This window comes from Sceloporus occidentalis, unplaced genomic scaffold, assembly GCF_023333645.1.
Source record: "Sceloporus occidentalis isolate IW3139 unplaced genomic scaffold, rSceOcc1.0.p SCAF_3, whole genome shotgun sequence".
In the NCBI taxonomy this organism is placed as follows: domain Eukaryota; kingdom Metazoa; phylum Chordata; class Lepidosauria; order Squamata; family Phrynosomatidae; genus Sceloporus; species Sceloporus occidentalis.
The window spans coordinates 1,113,091-1,133,117 of NW_028316983.1; the positions used below are offsets into that span (position 1 = coordinate 1,113,091).

Below are 20,027 nucleotides of genomic sequence, written 5' to 3' on the forward strand. Positions count from 1 at the left end.
TTTGACCCTATGCACCCTATACAGACGGGCAAAAAGTGCTGTCCTGAGGCCGATTTAAGGGCACCGTATGGCTGGGACTCCATATGTGCCTAGCCCTAATAGCGGTGCCCAAGCGCCATCTTGCCACGGCCCTACCCACAGGGGCGCATGATGATGGCGCATGGGCATCCATGTGCCCAAATGGCACTCGCCAGAAGTGGTGGCATTCAGGGCGTGCAAGCACTATTATGGCACTCCTAAAAGAGTGTGCAGTTGGCATGGTGCCAATGAGGGGTAACGATGGGCAGCATGGAGATGCCTGTCTGTATCCCCCCTCAAGCAGCTGGGTATGTTTAGCCTGGAGAAGAGATGGTTAAGAGGTGATATGATAGCCCTGTTTATGTATTTGAAAGGGTGTCACATTGAGGATGGAGCAAGCTTGTTTTCTGCTGCTCCAGAGAACAGGACCTGGAGCAATGGATGGAAGCTACAGGAAAAGAGATTCGAGCTCAACATTAGGAAGAACTTCCTGACAGTTAGAGCTGTTCAACCGTGGAAGACACTGACTCAGAGATTTTGGTGGAGTCTCCTTCTTTGAAAGTCTTTAAACAAAGGCTGGATGGCCATCTGTCAATGGGGTGCTTAGATAGAGCGTTCCTGCATGGCAGAAGGGGGGGTTGGACTGGATGGCTCTTGGGGTTCCCCAACTCAATGATTCTGTGATTCTTTCCTGTCCCCTGCACACAAAATAATATTTGCAAGGTGTCCTCTTACTTTATCCAGACCATTCCCCCCGGTCTCTTTCTTGTCTGTTGTGTGATAATCCTGCTTGTTTAGGGTCCTGTTCATGATTCCTTTGCTGCAGAGGCTTGATGGTTGCTGTTCTGGTGGGCAAAATGCTTTTGCCTTTCTGGTTTACCTACTGTGTAAATTCATTTCCTTCGCTCTCTGTGGGAACAAAGGGTCTTCAGGTGCATCTGTTCAACTTGGCTTTTAAGATTTTGCTTTGAAGGAGAGCCAATGGACTGGGACTTTATTACTCCCAATGTGTCGTTTATCACTTGAAGGAGATCGGGGGTTTATTGCATGAATATCCCGAAAAAGTAGCGTAATTATGAAAAACTATTTCACACGATGTTGTACAAAACCCACCATTAAAGTGGTCACAAAGAAGCATTAACACACATCTTTTTTACTTTCGGTATTTCAGCCACAATGCATTTTTGATATCACCTTATTTGCGCAATTGTGTGCGACCATCATTCGCATAATTATTTGCCATCTTCACTTAATTTGTGAGATACTTTAAATGCACTTTAATCTCTCTTTAATGCCCAAATCAGCCCCAGTGCAATAAAGTCCTATAGGTAAAATATTTATTTTTAAAAAATTAGGACTCCATTTGGCATGTTTTACTAAAACGATAGCTAATTTTTTCCTAATGCAAAAGGCTTCCCTTGAGAAATGCCATGCTCCCTGTCTAAGGAACGGCTGCTGTGGCCTCACAAAGGATGGAGACATCTCAGAAGAAGCACCTTCTACTATTGGGAATGGCATTCACATTTTCTTTCCTGGAATGTGGAGGCTTTGTCCCCATTTTGCTGCTTTGCCAGAAGAGGTAGGGAACTATCTGCAGAGGTATCCACCACAGAACAACACAACAACAACTTGGGGAAATGCAGGTCTGTCACTAACAACATCATTTTATAAATTTTTCTCCTGCAACAACAACAAACGATAAAGAACCCAGTGGAGCCTCAAAAACTTGCATCATGCATTTTGTGCATTGCTGGCGGAATACAGGTATCCCTATTTTGTGGCTTTTAGTACAATATTATTACACTTTACTATATAGCCAACACGGCTACCCTGAATATGGAGATTATCGCATATCGTTCTCAGACGTGATGAGAATGTTCCTGGAACGGATATTACCGCGTTGAGTAAACTGGAGCGTGATCATAGAATCATAGAATCATAGAATCGTAGAGTTGGAAGAGACCACTAGGGCCCTGATCCAGTCCAACCCCATTCTGCCATGCAGGAAATCCAATTCAAAGCATCCCTGACAGATGGCCATCCAGCCTCTGTTTAAAGACCTCCAAGGAAGGAGACTCTATCACCCTCCGAGGAAGGAGTGCATTCCACTGTCGAACAGCCCTTACTGTCAGGAAGTTCCTCCTAATGTTTAGGTGGAATCTCTTTTCCTGTAGCTTGCATCCATTGTTCCGGGTCCTGTTCTCCGGAGCAGCAGAAAACAAGCTTGCTCCCTCTTCAGCATGACATCCTTTCAAATATTTAAACAGGGCTATCATATCACCTCTTAACCTTCTTTTCTGCAGGCTAAATATCCCCAGCTCCCTAAGTCGTTCCTCATAGGGCAAGGTTTCCAGGCCCTTCACCATTTTAGTCGCCCTCCTTTGGACACGCTCCAGTTTCTCAATGTCCTTTTTGAATTGTGGCGCCCAGAACTGGACACAATATTATTCCAGGTGGGGCCTGACCAGAGCAGAATACAGTGGCACTATTACTTCCCTTGATCTAGGCACTATACTTTTATTGATGCAGCTAAAATCGCATTGGCCTTTTTAGCTGCCGCATCACACTGTTGACTCATGTTCAACTTGTGGTCTACGTACTTGGATTCCCAGATCTCTTTCACATGTAGTTTCATTCAGCCAGGTGTCCCCCATAATCCTATATCTGTGCATTTCATTTTTCCTCCCTTTTCCTACCTTACATTTCTCTGTGTTGAATTTCATTTTGTTAGGTTGGCCCTAGCTTTCTAGTCTATTCAGGTCATTTTGAATCTTGATCCTGTCCTCTGGGGTATTAGCTATTCCTCCTAATTTGGTGTCATCTGCAAATTTGATAAGTATGCTCCCAATTCTGTCATCCAGGTCCAATCAGAACGTGATTGGAACACATTTTACCGCACAGCGCTTCCTTTTTCTTGAAACCGTTCCCAGAACATTTTCCACGGAGGTCCATTCAAGCCGAGAGAAATCCATTCTCTCATTCCTCCGTCTCCTGATTGGCTGAAAGAATGACAGGCAGGGAGGCAGGCAGGCCAGCGACTGCAGTGAGGGAAGGTGTGTGTGTGTGTGTGTGAGAGAGAGAGAGGGGGGGGGAAGAAGGAGGGAGGGAAGGGAGGGAAGTTGGGACAAGGGAGAGAAGAGGAAAGGAGGGAAAGAGAGAGAAAGAGAGAGGGAAAGAGGGGACCAGTACAGAGAACAAGAGGGAGAAGGTCTGGCTCTTTGCTATGGAATTCTGGGAGTTTGCTTGCTTTTGTGTGGTGCTCCAAACAGAGGAGCTTTTGTGGGTTCCCTCTTTGAGGGAAGGAGGAGAAGGTCCTGGGCATCCCTGCCATCCCTGCCTCCTGCAGGCTGCCAGCACAGGAGCCCCGCTGGACATGACACCAGAGGCCACCCGCAGAAGCAGCCAGACCCTCTCCCTCTTGCTCTCTGTCCTGGTCCCCTCTTTCCCTCTCTCTTTCTCTCTCTTTCCCTCCTTTCCTCTTCTCTCACTTGTCCCAACTTTCCTCCCTTCCCTCCCTCCTTCTTTCCCCCCTCACACACACATGCACACGCACACACACACCTTCCCTCACTGCAGTCCCTCACCTGCCTGCCTCCCTGCCTCCCTGCCTGTCATTCTTTCAGCCAATCAGGAGACGGAGTGAAGGGGGAGGGTAGCAAGCCCTCCCAACCTCTGCTGGAAGGGTCCTTGGAGCACCCAGCAACAAAGAGAGTCAAGAGCCCGAACTGTGGTTCAAAATAAGCACACCTTTATTTTCCGTACGGGGTGACAGCCGCCTAGATGGCAATTCCAAGACTGTCACACCCAATTGTCTTTCTTCAAACGTTTTATACATTCAAAAATGCAAGCATAGTTTAAACAACATCTTCTTCAAGTTACCTTTTCACATTTCTTAATAATTCTCCAGAACCAGTTTATTGACTCATTCCTGCCTTCCTGGCAAGTTTCCACAGTTCTGGTTAATCTTTCACAATCCCCATCGTTCCTCCTATCTCTAGTTTAGATTGCTTGGCCATGCTATGCTGTAATCATTAAACTGCCCAACTGTCCTTTAGACTTTCTAGGTGGTTGTCTCTCTCAGGAGGAATGAGAGAACGGATTTGAGAACGGATAAGAATACCGCACAGACCTCTGTTGGAACGTTCTCATCACGTTATGCTCGCTGGGAACACATTCAATCCGTCCCCTCCTGGAACACATGTAGAACACATTTAGAACGTTCTGAGAACCCAATTGGAACACATACGTGCGTTATTCTTAAATGTGTTCCGTTCTCATTGGGTTCTCAGAACGTTCTGAGAACGCAGTGCGGTATTCTCCTATGATTCTTCTTTTTGATTCATCTCAATAGACAGTCTCCAGATTGATGGACATAGTAGTGCCACTTGGTCAGGCCTCAGCTGGAGTCCTGCACCAAGTTCTGGGCACCTCAGTTCGAGAAAGGCATTGATAGGCTGGAAAGTGTCCAGAGGAGGATGACCAAGAGGGTCAAAAGCCTGGAAACCAAAGGTGCTGCCACACTGCAGAATTAATGCAGCCTGACACCACTTTAACTTCCATGACACAATGCTATGGAGTTCTAGGACTTGCAGTTTGTTGCAGCACCTGAGTTCACTGACTGAGAAAGCAGAATACTTCAACAAACTCTAAGTCATGGAAGTTAAAGCAGTGTCAAAGTGCATCCATTTGGCAGCGTAGATGCAGTCCAAGCAGCTTATTGCTTGGTTTATTAAAATGGCTTACCTCTCCTGGTTTAAATTTCAATTTGGGCTGCATCCTGATTGTATCAGAAGGTTTTTGCCGCTGAATGTGCCATGTGAATACATCCCAGGTGCATCCCTGCTTCCAGGAGTGCTCCGTGCGGCTCTTTTTGGATCTGGGAGTTTTCCAGCTGAAGAAAATGGCTGCCAGAACGCTCCTGGAAGCAGGGAGGCACCCGGGATGTATTCACATGGCACATTCAGCAGCAAAACCCTTCTGGTAACACCGTGATACAGCCTGAATGGAAATCTAAACCGGAAGAGGTAAGCCAAATTAATAAACCAAGTGATAAGCTCCCAAGACTCATGAGGAAGGACTTGGGAGCTGGGTATGTTTAGCTTGGAAAAACCTGAGAGAAAGATGATAGCTGATGTATTTATTTATGGTATTTATACCCTGCCCTTCAGCCCTAAAGGCTATCATGTTTTGAAACATCTGAGGGGATGCCATCTGGAAGAAGGAGCAAGCTTGTTTCCTGCTGCTCCAGATCAATGGATTCATGGAGCAATGGGTTCAAACCGCAGGAAAAGGGATTGCAACTCAACATTAGGAAGACCTTCCCGGTGATAAGAGCTGTTAGCCAGTGGACTGGTGGCCTCCTGACAAGTGGCCTGGGACTGGCATGGAGGGTGGCGGACTCCTTCTTTGGTGGTCTTTACAGAGAGCCCAGGTGGGCCTCTCTCAGGCGTGCTTTATCTGTGGATTCCTGCATGACAGGTGGTTGCTCCAGATCAGTGGTCCCAACCTTTGGTCCTCCCTTTGTTTTGGACCTCAGCTCCCAGAAGCCCCAGCCAACTTGGCCAGGAGTTGGGAATCATGGGAGCTGAAGTCCAAATCATCTGGAGAACCGAAAGGTTGGCAACCACTGGTCCAAATGGTCCCTGAGGTCTCTTCCAATGCTATGATTGTACAATTCTACTCCAGGGGTGGCTGGTGGGTCTGGTGCTCTGAGGGCAGTTTGTACAGTTTGCCTGCCCAGAACTGGAGATTAGCATTTGCAACTAGTCCCCAGGAAGAGTGGTAGTAAACCCCAGAATGGATTACTGCCCTCGCAGTGAGAGATCTATTGGCTCCCTTTGCTCTACCCACCTTCCTCCCATTTTCTTCCTCCCATTTATTTCTTAGAATTGTACAAGAACCCTTAGCGGTTCTTTTTTTAAGAACAGCAATGATCCACATGACGTTCAGCCAGAATCATCCCTCCCATTGGGGGTTTGGGATGCCGTTTCATGCCCCATCTTCCAAAGAAGGACACAATTTTTGTGCATGGTATATTTCTTCCAGGTGCACGGCTTACAACTAGGCAGTGCATTTGGAGGATGTCTGAGGAGAATGCCTAAGGAGGGATGGGAGATGGAGATGAAGGCCATGCCGCTCTTTCTTTTAACTGTGGGTGCCTAACACCTGTTTCTGACTCCCCTTAGCATGCAGCAAACCCTCCTACCTACAATTTTGCACCCCTTTATCTGATCTCATGGAACCCAGAATTGGCGACTGGCCCTTTGCTTCAGAGAGCAAGTCGCCTTTTCATCTGGAGTCATTCTAACTGATAAAGTGGGCTACAATCTGCAGAAGCTCATGCATTAATAAATGGAGTAGTCTTCAAGGGCCACATTCACACTACAATAGAACCCGGTTTGGAAACTGGGCTATTTACCTGTAGTTCAGACTCATTGCAGCTTGGGGGGGAGGGAGAACCAAAAAGTCCATTTAATCCGGTGCATTTGGCACTGGATCCCTTGCATCTCTGATAGTGTGTCTAAGCCATTGGATCGATTCGGATTGTGCAACCACTATTCAGGAAATGGAGGCACCTCCATTTTGATCCAAAATGGTGGCAAATGGGAACTTCAGACCGGATTTAAATGCCACAGAGAGATTTGCTGCCTTAAAATGTAGTGGGAACGTATGAATTGATTTTGTATTGATTCACAGAGGAGAATCTCTCTGTGCAAAAAATGTAAGTGTAATGGGACCCCAGATGTCACCGGATCTGTTTTTCTATCCCAGAAGGCCATATACCCCAAAGAAAAATGTGGAACCTCAATACTGCTCAGGCCATACAGTCCAGCTTGCTACTCAGTGTGGCCTCCTCTATGCTTTTGGGGAAGTATAGGGTGAGTGGGAGGGGGAGGACTGGTTTTATAAAAATACCCCCACAAATCCCTATCCCAAAATGCATCTGTGGAGGTAATCAGGTGGCCCCTCTTCCCTGGCATCACTTGATCATAGAGGCCTCCAAGCAAGTCCTGCATCTATCGTGTGAAGGTATGTCTCCTTATGACCCTAATGGAAAGGCATTATGGGAGCTGCCCCTTGGCTGCCATGATCTGAAAGCGGAGAGACCACATAGGCAGCAAGCCTTCGCTAGGAGTTGCAAACAGGAAGATTCCTTCACACCTATGAGACAGATTTATGACTGGGAGACATTTCACAGACACAAGCCATTCCGGTATCAATTGTTTTCCCATGGCAGAGGATGCCTATGGATCAAGTGATGTGTAAATTTGGTTTTGCTTTGATGTAGGACAACAGCTTCCACTGCCTACGTGACTGGGAACCCATTTAAGGTCCAGTTTTTCCTTTGTTCCCTGTTCCATGTTGTTGGCAGGCAGGCACTCTGTCGGTCTGCTTCTCCTGGTGTGGGTCCACGCACCCCTTTCCCCATTTCCCTTCATCCTGTTGCTGCATCTACCTTGATTCCGAGGGAAACCATCTCAGGCAAGTATTTCCATTAGAAGGCCTTGTGTTCTCTCTCCATTTTTCCTCCCTTTCTTCTATTATTTGCCTTGAGTGATTGCATGAGTGAATGTATGTGTGTGAGTGTGCGTGCGTGCCCCTGTGCATCAATAAACTAGCTTAAAATTCAAAGACTTTGCCTTTGCGTCAGTTCCTGGAAGTTCTGGTCTATTTGTATACAGGCTGGGATTCAGTCCGAAAAGGGGACTTGTAAGGAGCCCTATATTGGTGTGTTGAGCTAATTAATATTCCCCAAAATATGAGCAGCTATCCTTACAAGTGGGAGGGGGAGGACTGGTTTTGTGGGTCAGTCTTTCAGTTTTCTGACTAGTTGCAGGGACTTACACATTGCAGACATCTTAAAATGCAGGACAAGTCAAAACTGGCCCAGCTGGAATACTGAATTGTGGTGCCCAGAACTGGACCAGGAAATCCCCGTTCTCCTTTCCAGATAGGAAAGGTCCCTTTCAGACCTCTGGCAGGAGGCTGTGGGCCTTGTACTGGATGACCTGAGTTCAGAAATCCAAAACTCAGGGACTTCACTTCCATCGTAGATAAGGAATGCTGTAGAATGATTTTGGGACACTCCCAATAAGATCCATTTCTGGGTATTGGGAACACTCTTTGGCGTTCATCAGACGGGGTCTTTGCAGCTCAGATCTGGGGCTGTTCCGTTGCCCTTCCGAACGGGGATTCAACGATTCGAATTGGGACCCTTGCACATGCTCAGTGGGGCTCTGAAGGCATCCTGAACCTTTGCACTTCTGGGGTGAAGAAGGGAGCCTGGCTCCACTTTCATGCGAATGCTAGCCTCACCTGAATGACAGCTGCACCTTTCTTCCTCCCTTCTAGTTTCCCATCCCTGGCAGCCAAATTCAAGGGGTCCTCCATGTTAGAGCCCCCCTCCAATTCATCCACATCGACATCTATCCCAGTGGTCCCCAAACTGTGCCCTTTAAAGGATCCTGGACTTCAGCTCCCAGAAGTCTCAGCCATGTTGGCCAATAGCCTGGGATTCTGGGAGCTGAAGTCCAAAAGCCCTTAAAGAGCTATATCGATATCTAGCTATATCTACATCCATCCTCCTGTCATTCAGTTGCCTTCTTTTAGGTTGCATCCACACTGGGGAGATAATCCAGTTTAACTCCAGTTTAACTATCCTGGCTCAGTGCTATGGAATTCTGGGAACCTTCTCTGCCAGAGAGCTCTGGTGCCTCAGCAAACTAATAAATTAAATTATTATTATTATTATTACTATTATTATTTTAAAATAATAAATTATTATTATGATTTTTAAAATAAATTATTATTACTATGGGAGTTGGAGTTTGTTGTGGGGTCCTTGACTCGAGGCTATGGAATTCTGGGAGTTCCATCTCTCCCTCCATCCTCATGTTTCATTTCCTTCACATCTATTTCAAAAACATTAGTAGACATCCTTAGGATAGATGTACATGTGGATAAAATAGATGGGGCTCTGACACGGAGGATCCCTTTGAATTTGGCTGCCAGGGATATATATGTGTGTGTGTGTGTGTGTGTGTGTGTGAGAGAGAGAGAGAGAGAGAGAGAGAGAGAGAGAGAGAGAGAGAGAGGCAGGGAGGGAGAAAGCGCTCACTGGCCAGGCTGCTCTGCAAGGGAAGGAGAGGGACGCATAGAGAGAGAGAGAGCTCCAATGGAGCCCCGGTTGCCCTGAAAGCAAAAAGAGCCACTGGAAGTACATGGGGCAAATTGCAGCAGGGCATCATGGGAGATTTGCAACCCGGGGGTCTTGCGATGGTGTTCAGGAGCACAAGCAAATTGGGATTCCACACCAGACCAATTCGCCGTGAGATCGAACAGAGCCCTAATGCGAATCGCGTCAATCCACTTATTTAGCGCACTCGCCAAAATGCGCCAAAATGAGGAGCCAGTAAGGATTTAGTTCGCAAGTCCCATGGAAGGGGCTCACATTTAAAGCTACCAGGTAGGAAAATACATTCTCGTTGTCACATGAATGCGAATGGTCCGATCCGCAGATCCCCGGATCTGAGCTGCAAAGACCCCGTCTGATAAACGCCTTTGTTATTTTCCTTGCTTCCTGCAGTATGCAGAGCAGCATGAGTGATGCTTGAACTCTTTTCATGGGTCATGAAGATGGAGCAGTTACCTGGAGCCAACTCCAGTGAAGTAGTTCTCCATCACCCCAAACCTTGATGTTTCCTCATTAACTTGCAGGCTCAGATGATGGCTCATGATACTAGAGAATTCAGGTAAACTTTATTGTGTGTGTGTGTGTGTTGGGGGGTGGGGGAGACTGTTCACTCCAAGCATGCCTTTGGGGCAGAGCAGCATGTGGGTCCCATGGGGGCAAGGCGAAGAGTGGGGTGGTAAATCTTGCAAAGCAATTCATCCTTGCTGGAGTCAAGTTAATGAGATCCTAGAGCAGAAGAGAAGGCAACCATCAGCAAGGGACCATCCCAGCTTTCTGCAGAGACAGAAACATATCCCCATAGAATAGAATATGTTGCCCACTTCCTAGCCCACCCGGTTGTTGTTGCTGGCCTTGGCACTGCAACCCAATCTATTAAGTGCTATTAATGCATTAACTCTAACCAGTGGCTGGATAATGAATTGAATGGCGTTTAGCCCCCAGGCCAGCTATTCCTGCCACAAGGGGGCATCTTCCTTTGCAACCCTGTTTGCATGCAAAATCCCACCTGAGGGTACATATGTGCCCATTTGAACAAGCTCAGGGACGTAGCCAAGGGGGGGGGGGTGTTCTTGGGGTCCGGACCCCCCCCCTTCCATTAGAAAAATGAATGGTGTGTGCTGCTGCGCTGCCGCACCCAAGCCCCATTATAATGGTAGCACTTAGTCTGGACCCCCCCCCCTTCCTAAAATCCTAGCTATGTCCCTGACAAGCTTGTTATCTGCTGCTCCAGAGATTAGGACAAGGAGCAATGGGTGCAAACTATAGGAAAAGAGGAAAGAAGATGAAGGGTCTGGAGACCATGAAGCCCTATGAGGAAAGACTTAGGGAGCTGGGAATGTTTAGCGTGGAGAAGAGACAGTTAAGAGGCGATATGATAGCCCAGTTTAAGCATTTGAAGGGATGCCATATTGAGGAGGGAGCAAGCTTGTTTTCTGCTGCTCCAGAGAATATGACACAATGGAGCAATGGAAAGGAAAGGAGATTCAACTTAAACATTAGAAGGAACATCTTGACAGTAAGAGCTGTTTGACAGTGGAACACACTCCCTCAGAAAAGTTGTCTGAGTCTCCTTCTTTGGAGGTCTTTAAACATGGATGGCCATCTGTCAGGGATGCTTTGACTTAGAGTTCCTGCATGGCAGAGGTTGGATGATCCTTGGGGTCTCTTCCAACTCCAGGATTCTATGGTTCTTTGAAGTTTCAATAACTAGAAAAATCAAGAAGACATGCACAAAGTTGGAGGATAGGATACCAAATGTGTTAGGCAATGGGCTGCTTAAAATCTACTCAGCAACCTGTCTCTGCTGTATGTTGGAGAAGACCTGAAAACTAGCTTTAGAGGGATTATCCTTCTGCCCCAAGCAGCCCATTGCCAAACACCTTTGCTGTCCTTTCCCTCTCTGAGTACGAACACATCCCAAGCTCTGGAGGCAGGTCTTGTCTACTGCTGCTCCTAGGAAAAAAGGACTTTAGAAGGACCCCCTATTTGCAGGCTGCTGATAGACTTCAACTCCAGCTTCCAAACCCAGAAATATCAAGTTGGTAGCTAAAAAAAATAGTGTGGTAGTATGAGCTATCATTGACTTGAGCCTAATTCCTCCGATGCACAGGAACTTCCTGAGAGTAAAGGCTGTCCGACAGTGGAACAAACTCCCTCGGAGTGTAGTGGAGTCTCCTTCTTTGGAGGTCTTTAAACAGAGGCTGGATGGCCATCTGTCAGGAATGCTTTGATTGAGATTTCCTGCATGGCAGAAGAATGGGGTTGGACTGGATCAGGGCCCTTGGGGTCTCTTCCAACTCTATGATTCTATGATTCTAAGTAGGCTGAAGTCAAGGAAAGCTCATGCTCCCAACTTCTCTCTTTCAGTGAGCCTCAAAGGGGCTACAAGATCCCTTTGCAGACTGATTTTGCAGAATAACATGGCTGTGTCTTTGGGAAAAAAATAATTTGAGTTGAATTGTGTCAGGACACCAATTTTGTGGAGTTGAGTCCAGCTTGAGTCCAGGTCAACGGACTCATGCCTATGGATCCCTGCCACTTTGCTCTCCTGTTTGCTGGGGCAGGGGGACCAGATGTCCTAGCCACTGCAACATATAGGACATTCAAGAAAAATGTAGGGCATTACCAAGTAACAGCTCGAAACACTCATATGAATGTGAATTCATGCTTCTTAGTCATGTTCAGAATGGAGGACATTTTGGAATTCCTCCTGGACAGAAGGTTGAAATGTTGGACATGTCCTGGAAAAGGAGAACGTCTGGTCACCCTGCCCAAGGGGCATCTTTCAAAAGCAATACTCACCCCTATGAAGGCAACAGCTCTCCCTACTCCATCCCAGTTCCCTCTTCTCCTTATTTCCCACCCAGCAATCTGTCTTATGCCCTCCTGCCACTCCTGCTTCCAAAGGCATGGATGGCCCCATGGACGATGGAGGGTTAGCCCCATGGGATGGCTCCTCCTCCCCAAACCCATCAGCCTTCCCACACTGATTCCATTGAGGGCTCTGGTCTGAAATGGGTCCTTGGCAGCTTCTCTCTGGTCTTCTTCTCCTACCTCCAGTGAACTTAATGCACTGGTGACCACAGCTGTTGCTACAGCACTTCTCCCCCGGACCACAAACATCATTGCTTCCACAGTTTTCCACACAGAGACCAGCGCCTTGAGGCTTGGGACATTTGCCAACAATAGCTTCAAAGTAAAACCCTGGAAAGAAGAGAGGAACAAGCTGGGGATGTTTAGCCTGGAGAAGAGAAGGTTAAGAGGTCTGAGCTGCAACCCCCCCCCCCCCCACGTGTGATAAGGTCCTAAGACACTGACTCAGAGATTTTGGTGGAGTCTCCTTCTTTGGAGGTCTTTAAAGAGAGGCTGGATGGCCATCTGTCTGTCAAGGGGGATGCTTTGATGGAGAGTTCCTGCATGGCAGAAGAAGGGGGTTGGACTGGATCAGGGCCCTTCTTGGGGTCTTTTCCCACTTTATGATTCTATGATTCTATGAAATAAGTCAAAAAAGTAGCCAGGACACACACACAAACAGTGTGATGCAACTGTCACTTCAGAGGACAAGAACATCCATAAAACAACTTAGAAAATAGCCTGAGTCCCAGGTTTGGGAAAGAAGATGGAGTTTAAATAAGAAGAAGGAGAAGGAGAATAGCATTTGGCATTTGCCTCTCTGTACCGCTTCATAGTGAACTCAGCACTCCCTAAGGACTATACAGTCTGTAAGGCAATTGCTCATTTTACCAGCCTATAAAAGACTGAGTCAACCTTGGAGCCCTGCAGGGATCGAACTCACAGCCTTGTGGCTGCATTGCCAGCATTTAACCACTGTGCCACCAGGGCTCCGAGAGAAGAATAAGAAGAAGGAAAAGGAGGAGGAGGAAAAGGAGAAGAAGACAATTCTTAAAATCATACAGATCTTCAACGATATACAAAGAACCTTTCAGTTGCCACTATAATAATCAAAATATAAAACTCTCCTTTTCCAAAGTTGACTCATTTTATTTCTTGTTTGCTAAGTGCCAAGTGCCTGTATGTATTATTGCTAAGGACAGGTCTGCAAATCCATCCCGATCCTTTTAGCAGTGATTCCCAAAGTCTTGCCTTTCATGGTGTTTTGGACTCCAGCTCCCAGAATCCCAGGCTATTGGCCAAGAGGGCTGAAGTCCAAAACATCTGGAAGACATGAGTTTGGCAAGCACTCTCCTAAAGCATCCACCTCCAACCTGTATGTTTGTGTCATTTTATAGTTAGTTTTTTTAATTTTAATGTAAAAATTTTAAATGCTTTTATTTGTGAGCTGCCTTGGGTCCCTTTCTGGGAGAAAGGTGGCATAGAAATGAAATAAAAATAAAATAAACCAGTTGCCTATTATTCCATCCTTGGATAATGGGAGCCTAGCCTTCTGCCGAGATCGGCAAGCATGGCCCCTTCTCCCTTTCCTCCCTCCCTCCCTCCCATGAATGATCCCTTCCTCCCAGACAGTTTGGGAAGACTTCTCCCCAAATCTCACCATGATGTCCGCATGCAAGTGCGCACTCTTCCAGAGTCTTGAAGTTGTTCTCATTCCCTCCACACCCTCCATAGTTGAATCCTTCACATTTCTGGGTCTCCCAGTTGAAGAACCAGCGAGGAAACACAGCGTCACAGGGACCGACCACTTTGGGCAGGCGACAGACATCTGAGAACAGGCGGAACAGGAGACAACGTGGAAAAGTGTCAGGTATGCCACACCAGAGCTGTGTATCCCAAATTTTCAGACCAGTTTCCAAAGTGAGGTGCCATGGACATATCTCTCTCTTGGTCCCCTGGGCAGAGGGTCCTTTCCTTCTCTTAAGCATGGCCAGATGAGGCACACGCAGCTCTGGGCTGTGCAAGAGGGCCTCCCCGGGGAAAAGGCACAGACAACAGAAAAGAAGGGGTGATATGAGAGCCCTGTTTAAATACTGGAAGGGAGGTCCTGTTAAGGATGGAGCAAGCTTGTTTTCTGCTGCTTCAGAAAATAGGACACAATGGCATAGGGTTGCCATATCCCAGGAAAATGGGGGACAATCACGGTTTTTGAGGAAGCGGCACGGTCCCGTCCCGCTTCCTCGGTTGTCCCAGGTGGCTGGGGCTCCAGGGTCCCTCTCGCCCTTGCCTACTGGCGAGGGTGAGTGCAGGCGCCTGCAAGAAGAGGAGGAGCTTGAGCCGCTCCTCCTCCAGGCTCCAGCAGAGGCGCATGCATGTGCACCGGGTGCACAAGAGGCGGGAAAGTGAGGAGGCCGGAGGTGAGAGGCCTTCCAGACCTCTCCACTGCTTCAGGGCATGGCAGCAGCCAAATGCCTATAGGCCTAGGGTTGCCATAAGTCAGGACCTCCAAACCGGGACAAATGTAGGGCAAATGGAGGACACATTTTTTAAAAGTGGAGGACACATTTTTTAAAAGTGGAGGACACTCGAAAAAACTGGATGGTTTTTTAAAAATGTTAATATAAATGCATGTTTCTTGGGCATGCTCAAAATGGAGGACATTTTGGCATTATTCCTAAACAGATGGCAGAAATGGACTTCCCTTTCTGCCCAAACCCCCTCCCCTCTATTCCAAAACACACACTAAGAACATTGGGGCATTGAACATGGCTTTATTGAACATGGCCTCTTGCATATTTCAGAGGCTTATTCCATAACCAAACCCCTTGGGTTCAACACAAAATGTAGGACATTCAAACAATGGAGGACACAACCAACTAAAAGTAAAAAACATATGTGTGTGTGTGTGTGTGTGTGTGTGTATATATATATATATATATATAAACACACATTAATATAAATCCTATCATAGAGATCTTGTTGCACCTCTGAGACTAAATGCATCTGAGGAAGCAGACTTTTTCAGTTAATAATAATAATAATAAAGGAATTAAGGGACATTAGGAGGCAGTGGTAGAGAAGGACCAGGGTTCGATCTGTTGCTTGGACATAAGCATACTTGGGCTAAATCACACTCTCTCAGCCTCAGGGCATGGCAATGTGGAGGGGAATTCAAGTTTCCTAAGGCTTCAGCCCTTGGGAAGGAACCAAAATATCCAAACTATCAAAGCCAAGGCTGTGAGGGTCTTGCTTGTAAATCAGCAGCGCAGCAGAAAGGGTCTTTTGTCTTAAGATGCTTCCATAAGGACTGAGGCTGACACAAATTGCTTGTAGTTTAAAAAACAAAACTTTACTAATGGCTTAAATCTACATATCCATGGAAGCTACATCCTCACCTATTGAGTGAATAGTTCAGGTGAAAGAAGGAGTTTGTATCTCACCATCGTTTGCAGGAAAGCTGAGAGAGCAAAGCATGAGAGACCGAAGGGAAAGCAGGAGAGATCTATTGTGGGAGAGAACTTCCTAAGCAAGTTAGTTAGATCCCATGATCTGTTTACCAACTTACAAAGGTATTCATTGCCCCTGGAATTTAGCAGGACCAAATGATGGCCAATTGCAAGGTCTTCTGTTCTGAGTCTCTGCCGGGCTGAATGAAAAGCTCCTCCTCCTCCTCCTCCTCCTCCTCCTCCCTGCCTGGCTGCAGCCTCTCCAGAACAAATGGACGGACGGACGGAGGCTGCTTTGGAAGGGAAGATAGATCAGGCGTCCATCTGTCCCAGGTGACAGAATGCAGAAGCTGGGAAAGACCTTCCCCAAGGACAAAAAACCAGGAAGGTCATGGCTGCAGCCATGAAATGGCAAGCCTACTCCTACGTGGACTTTGCTGACTGGGAAATGGAAAGGACTCACACCAAAGTGAACCTTGTTGTTGTTGTTAACAATTTGTCAACCTCCTTTTTGAATTGTGCCCAGAACCAGACACAGGACCATGCCAGGGGAGGCCTAACCAAGGCAGAAGAGAGGGGCACTATTATGCCACTATATGCCACCTTTCTCCAGGAGAGGGACTCAAGACGGTTCACAGAAAGGATCAGCTAAATCCCAACAACAACCCAATTAAACCCAATTTAAAATAATCAGATCAAAACAATAGCTTATATACAGTAAAGAACAGCAGTTCCGGTGGCGCTGGACACCTGAGTCAGGACCCTTTGGATCTTCCCAGAAGAAACAGAGCAAGAGGGGTAAAACCCAGTTCTGGCGCACTGTCCAGTCTGCTCACACCAGAACTGGACTTTGAGCCACGCATCATCTGGTCTGGCCATCCAGAGAATGGGAGGCCCTGGTTAAATATCTGAAAGGATGTCATGTAAAAGATGGAGCCTGTTTGTTCCCTGCTGCTCCAGAACTTAGGGCACAAACCAATGGATTCAAACTGCAAGAAAAGAGGTTGCAGTTAAACATTTGGAAGATCTTCCTGATGATAGTAAGAGGGATACAGCAGAGGAATGGACTGCTTCAGAGGCTAGTGAAGTCTCTTTCATAGAATCATAGAATCATAGAGTTGGAAGAGACCACTAGGGCCATCCAGTCCATCCCCATTCTGCCATGCAGGAAATCCAAATCAAAGCATCCCCAGCAGATGGCTATCTAGCCTCTGCTTAAAGACCTCCAAGGAAGGAGACTCCACACCACTCTGGGGGAGTTTGTTCCACTGTCGAACAGCCCTTACTGTCAGGAAGTTCATCCTAATGTTGAGCAGGAATCTCTTTTCCTATAGCTTGCACCACTGTTCTGGGTCCTGTTCTCTGGAGCAGCAGAAAACAAGCATGCTCCCTTCTCCCAGACCTTTCACCATTTTAGTCGCCCTCCTTTGGACACATGGCTCCAGTTTCTCAATGTCCTTTTTGAATTGTGGTGCCCAGAACTGGACACAATATTCTAGGTGGGGCCTGACCAGAGCAGAATACAGTGGCACTATTACTTCTCTTGATCTAGACACTATACTTCTATTGATGCAGCCTAGAATTGCATTGGCCTTTTTAGCTGCCGCATCGCACTGTTGACTCATGTTCAACTTGTGGTCCACTTGGACTCCCAGATCCCTTTCACACGTACTTTCATTCAGCCAGGTCTCCCCCATCATCCTATATCTCTGCATTTCATTTTTCTGCCCTAAGTGCAGTACCTTACATTTCTCTGTGTTGAATTTCATTTTGTGAGCTTTGGCCCAGCTTTCTAGTCTATTCAGGTCATTTTGAATGTTGATCCTGTCCTCTGGAGTATTAGCTATTCCTCCTAATTTGGTGTCATCTGCAAATTTGATAAGTATGCTCCCAATTCTGTCATCCAGGTCATTGATAAAGATGTTGAATAGCCCTGGGCCCAGGACAGAGCCCTGGCCTTCTCTGGAAGGCATGAAATAGAGGTTGGATGGGCATCTTTTGGGAGTGATTTAGTGATGTATTCCTGCATGGCAGAAGGGGCTGGATGGCCCTCGGGGTCCCTTCCAGCTTTAAGAGTCTATGGAGTTTATCACACGGGAGGCATCCTGTGCAGAAATGGCGTTTAAAGCCCTAAAAAACCCTAAGGAGTTTATCACGCAGGGGGAATCCCATGCAGAAACGCGGGTTTAAATCAGAAAAAGCCTGCAAAAGTGGGTTGATTTTCAGACAATGTCATTGTTAAACTGGTGTTAACCCAAACGGAAAGTAGACAGAAAGTAGACAAAAGCTGCTCCTTTTAACTTTTGGAAAATCCCAATTAAAAAGGAGTGGCTTTTGTCTACTTTCCATTCAGGTTAAACACTAGTTTAACAACAACGTGTGTGAAAATCAACCGGCTTTTGCGGGGTTCCCCCCAGCTTTTAAATCCTGTTTTTGCACTGGATTTCTCTTGTGTGATAAACTCCTAAGAAGACATACAAAAGTGCGATCGATTTTCAGACACACCGGGGTTAATGCAACATTAAACCTGTTAGAAAGCCGACAAAATACCATTCTTTTTACTTTTGTTTTTTTCCACAAGTAAAAAGAATCACGTTTTGTTGACTTTATAGCTGGGTTAATGTTGCATTAATGCACCTTAACAGGGACGCCGTCTCAAAATCAATTGCGCTTTTGCATGTCTTTTCTACTTTCTGTCCAGGTTAATGTCAGGTTAACATCATCTGACAATAAATCTGCTTTTTAGGGGGTTTTCCACTTTAAATCCCGTTTTTGCACAATGATAAACTCCATGTGATAAATTCCTATAAAATGGGGGGGGGGTTTGGAAGAGGTGAGATTAGGAAGACCCTTGACATGTACTCCCACCCCCATAGAAACACCCCTAAAAAGAGACAGAGCCACTGGTAGGGAAGGAGCATTGCCCATCCTCTGCCATTCCCTCCTTACCTCCCTGTCCAGATGCAGAAGGCAACTTCACTAAAATGGCAAGAAGAAGCCCCACCAGAAAGAGGAGGACAAGCCTGCTGTCCTTCATGGTCCTCCTGCTGCAGGCCCTTCCAAAAGATGCTGGGTCTTAAGGCTCTTTGGGTCCAGGATTTAAAGCTTCCCCGAATGACGCTGAGCCCAGCCATGGGCTGATTTGAGTCAGACGCCAAACCTGTTGGGCAGCTTTGCCTCCATTGGCAGCTGCTGAGCCCTGTTTGCATGGCCTGCTCAGAACATGGGGGTTTCTGTCATGCCTAAATATGTTTAGCTGGTTTGGTCTATTGGAATAGTTTAAAAAAAGAGAGCACATAGGGGTTACAGCGGAAGGGGAATGATGGAAAGTGTAATACCGATGCTTTGCAAGGGGCCCGATTCAAAGGGGGATGCTGGACCTTGAAGCTGGAATTTGCAGATGTCCTAATTATTGCGGGAGTCCAACGGATAACGGTGAGGTAATAGCCCAGAGGACAGGGTCAGAATTCAAAATGGCCTTAATAGATTAGAAAGCTGGGCCAAAGCTAACAAAATGAATTTCAACACGGAGAAGTGTAAGGTACTGCACTTAGGGCAGAAAAATAAAATACACAGATATAGGATCATAGGGGACACCTGGCTGAATGAGAGACTTATACATGTGAAAGGGATCTGGGAGTCCAAGTAGACTACAAACTGAACATGAGTCAACAGTGCAATGTGGCAGCTAACAAGGCCAATGCAATTTTAGGCTGCATCAATGGAAGTATAGTGTCTCGATCAAGGGAAGTCATAGTGCCACTCTATTCTGCTTTGCTCAGGCCTCACCTGGAACAATCCTGTGTCCAGTTCTGGGCTCCACAATTCAAAAGGAATATTGAGAAGGTGGACCATTAAGGTAAGTGCCATTCATCTCCCTTGGCCACCCAAAGCACCACATAAAACACACACGAAGCAACAGCACACAGAGACAGCAGTTGAGGGATTTGTTTTTTAAAGTTCATGCCTGGCATTCATTTATTATTCTGTAGAGACCAAAGCAGAGAAGTGGAGGATAGAGGTTCTTGGAGATGTCTCATCCACAGGTCGCCATGAGTCAAAATGACTTGAGGGCAGCTGCTAACAACAACAACAACAACTATTAATTTACTAAACGTTGCTGCCCTCTCCCAGGAACCCACACATGCCCAGGGCTTTCTCATGTTGGGATGGTGGCAATGGGGAGAAGCAGGAGACCTGGGTTTTGTTGTGATGTCCTCAGAAGGACTACATAATCCCTAGAGAAGGGGCTTATTTGTAAGGTTTACAGAGATGAATTCTTTACCAAAAGCTTTCCAGAATAAGGAAATTGGTGAAAAATGAGCCACATCTCTCAACTAAAGGGAAGAAAACGTTTGGAAATTATGTGTTCTTACGTTCAAGAGTGAGCTAGCTGAGGGTTGGCATCTCTACCCAACCCATTTGGTAACTGAATTTGGAGATATAGCTGTGTTGATCTGGGATTTCGGTATGCAAAGGGACCTTGTAGCACCTTTGAGACAAACAGTGCAAAACGT

The 20,027-nt window shown here is 46.7% G+C and overlaps 1 protein-coding gene across 1 annotated transcript; it reads right to left on the reverse strand.

The window, feature by feature from the left end:
- Positions 1-9,132: 9,132 nt before the first annotated feature.
- On the reverse strand, positions 9,133-14,434 carry LOC149315398 (chelonianin-like). Its single transcript, XM_089513306.1, has 4 exons — positions 14,356-14,434; positions 13,725-13,892; positions 12,266-12,415; positions 9,133-9,149 (listed from the first exon to the last, which is right to left on the reverse strand). The coding sequence occupies exons 1-4, from the start codon at positions 14,432-14,434 to the stop codon at positions 9,133-9,135; spliced, it is 414 nt and encodes a 137-aa protein (XP_089369432.1).
- Positions 14,435-20,027: the final 5,593 nt, after the last annotated feature.

Coding starts and splice junctions, on each gene's coding strand:
- LOC149315398 (XM_089513306.1), bottom strand. CDS start 14,434: ATGCGCCTCTGCTGGAGCCTGGAGGAGGAGCGGCTCAAGCTCCTCCTC. Junction 13,893..14,355: donor GCCTGCACTCACCCTCGCCA/GTAGGCAAGGGC, acceptor GCCTGTTCTCAG/ATGTCTGTCGCCTGCCCAAA. Junction 12,416..13,724: donor ACTTGCATGCGGACATCATG/GTGAGATTTGGG, acceptor TCTTCTTTCCAG/GGTTTTACTTTGAAGCTATT.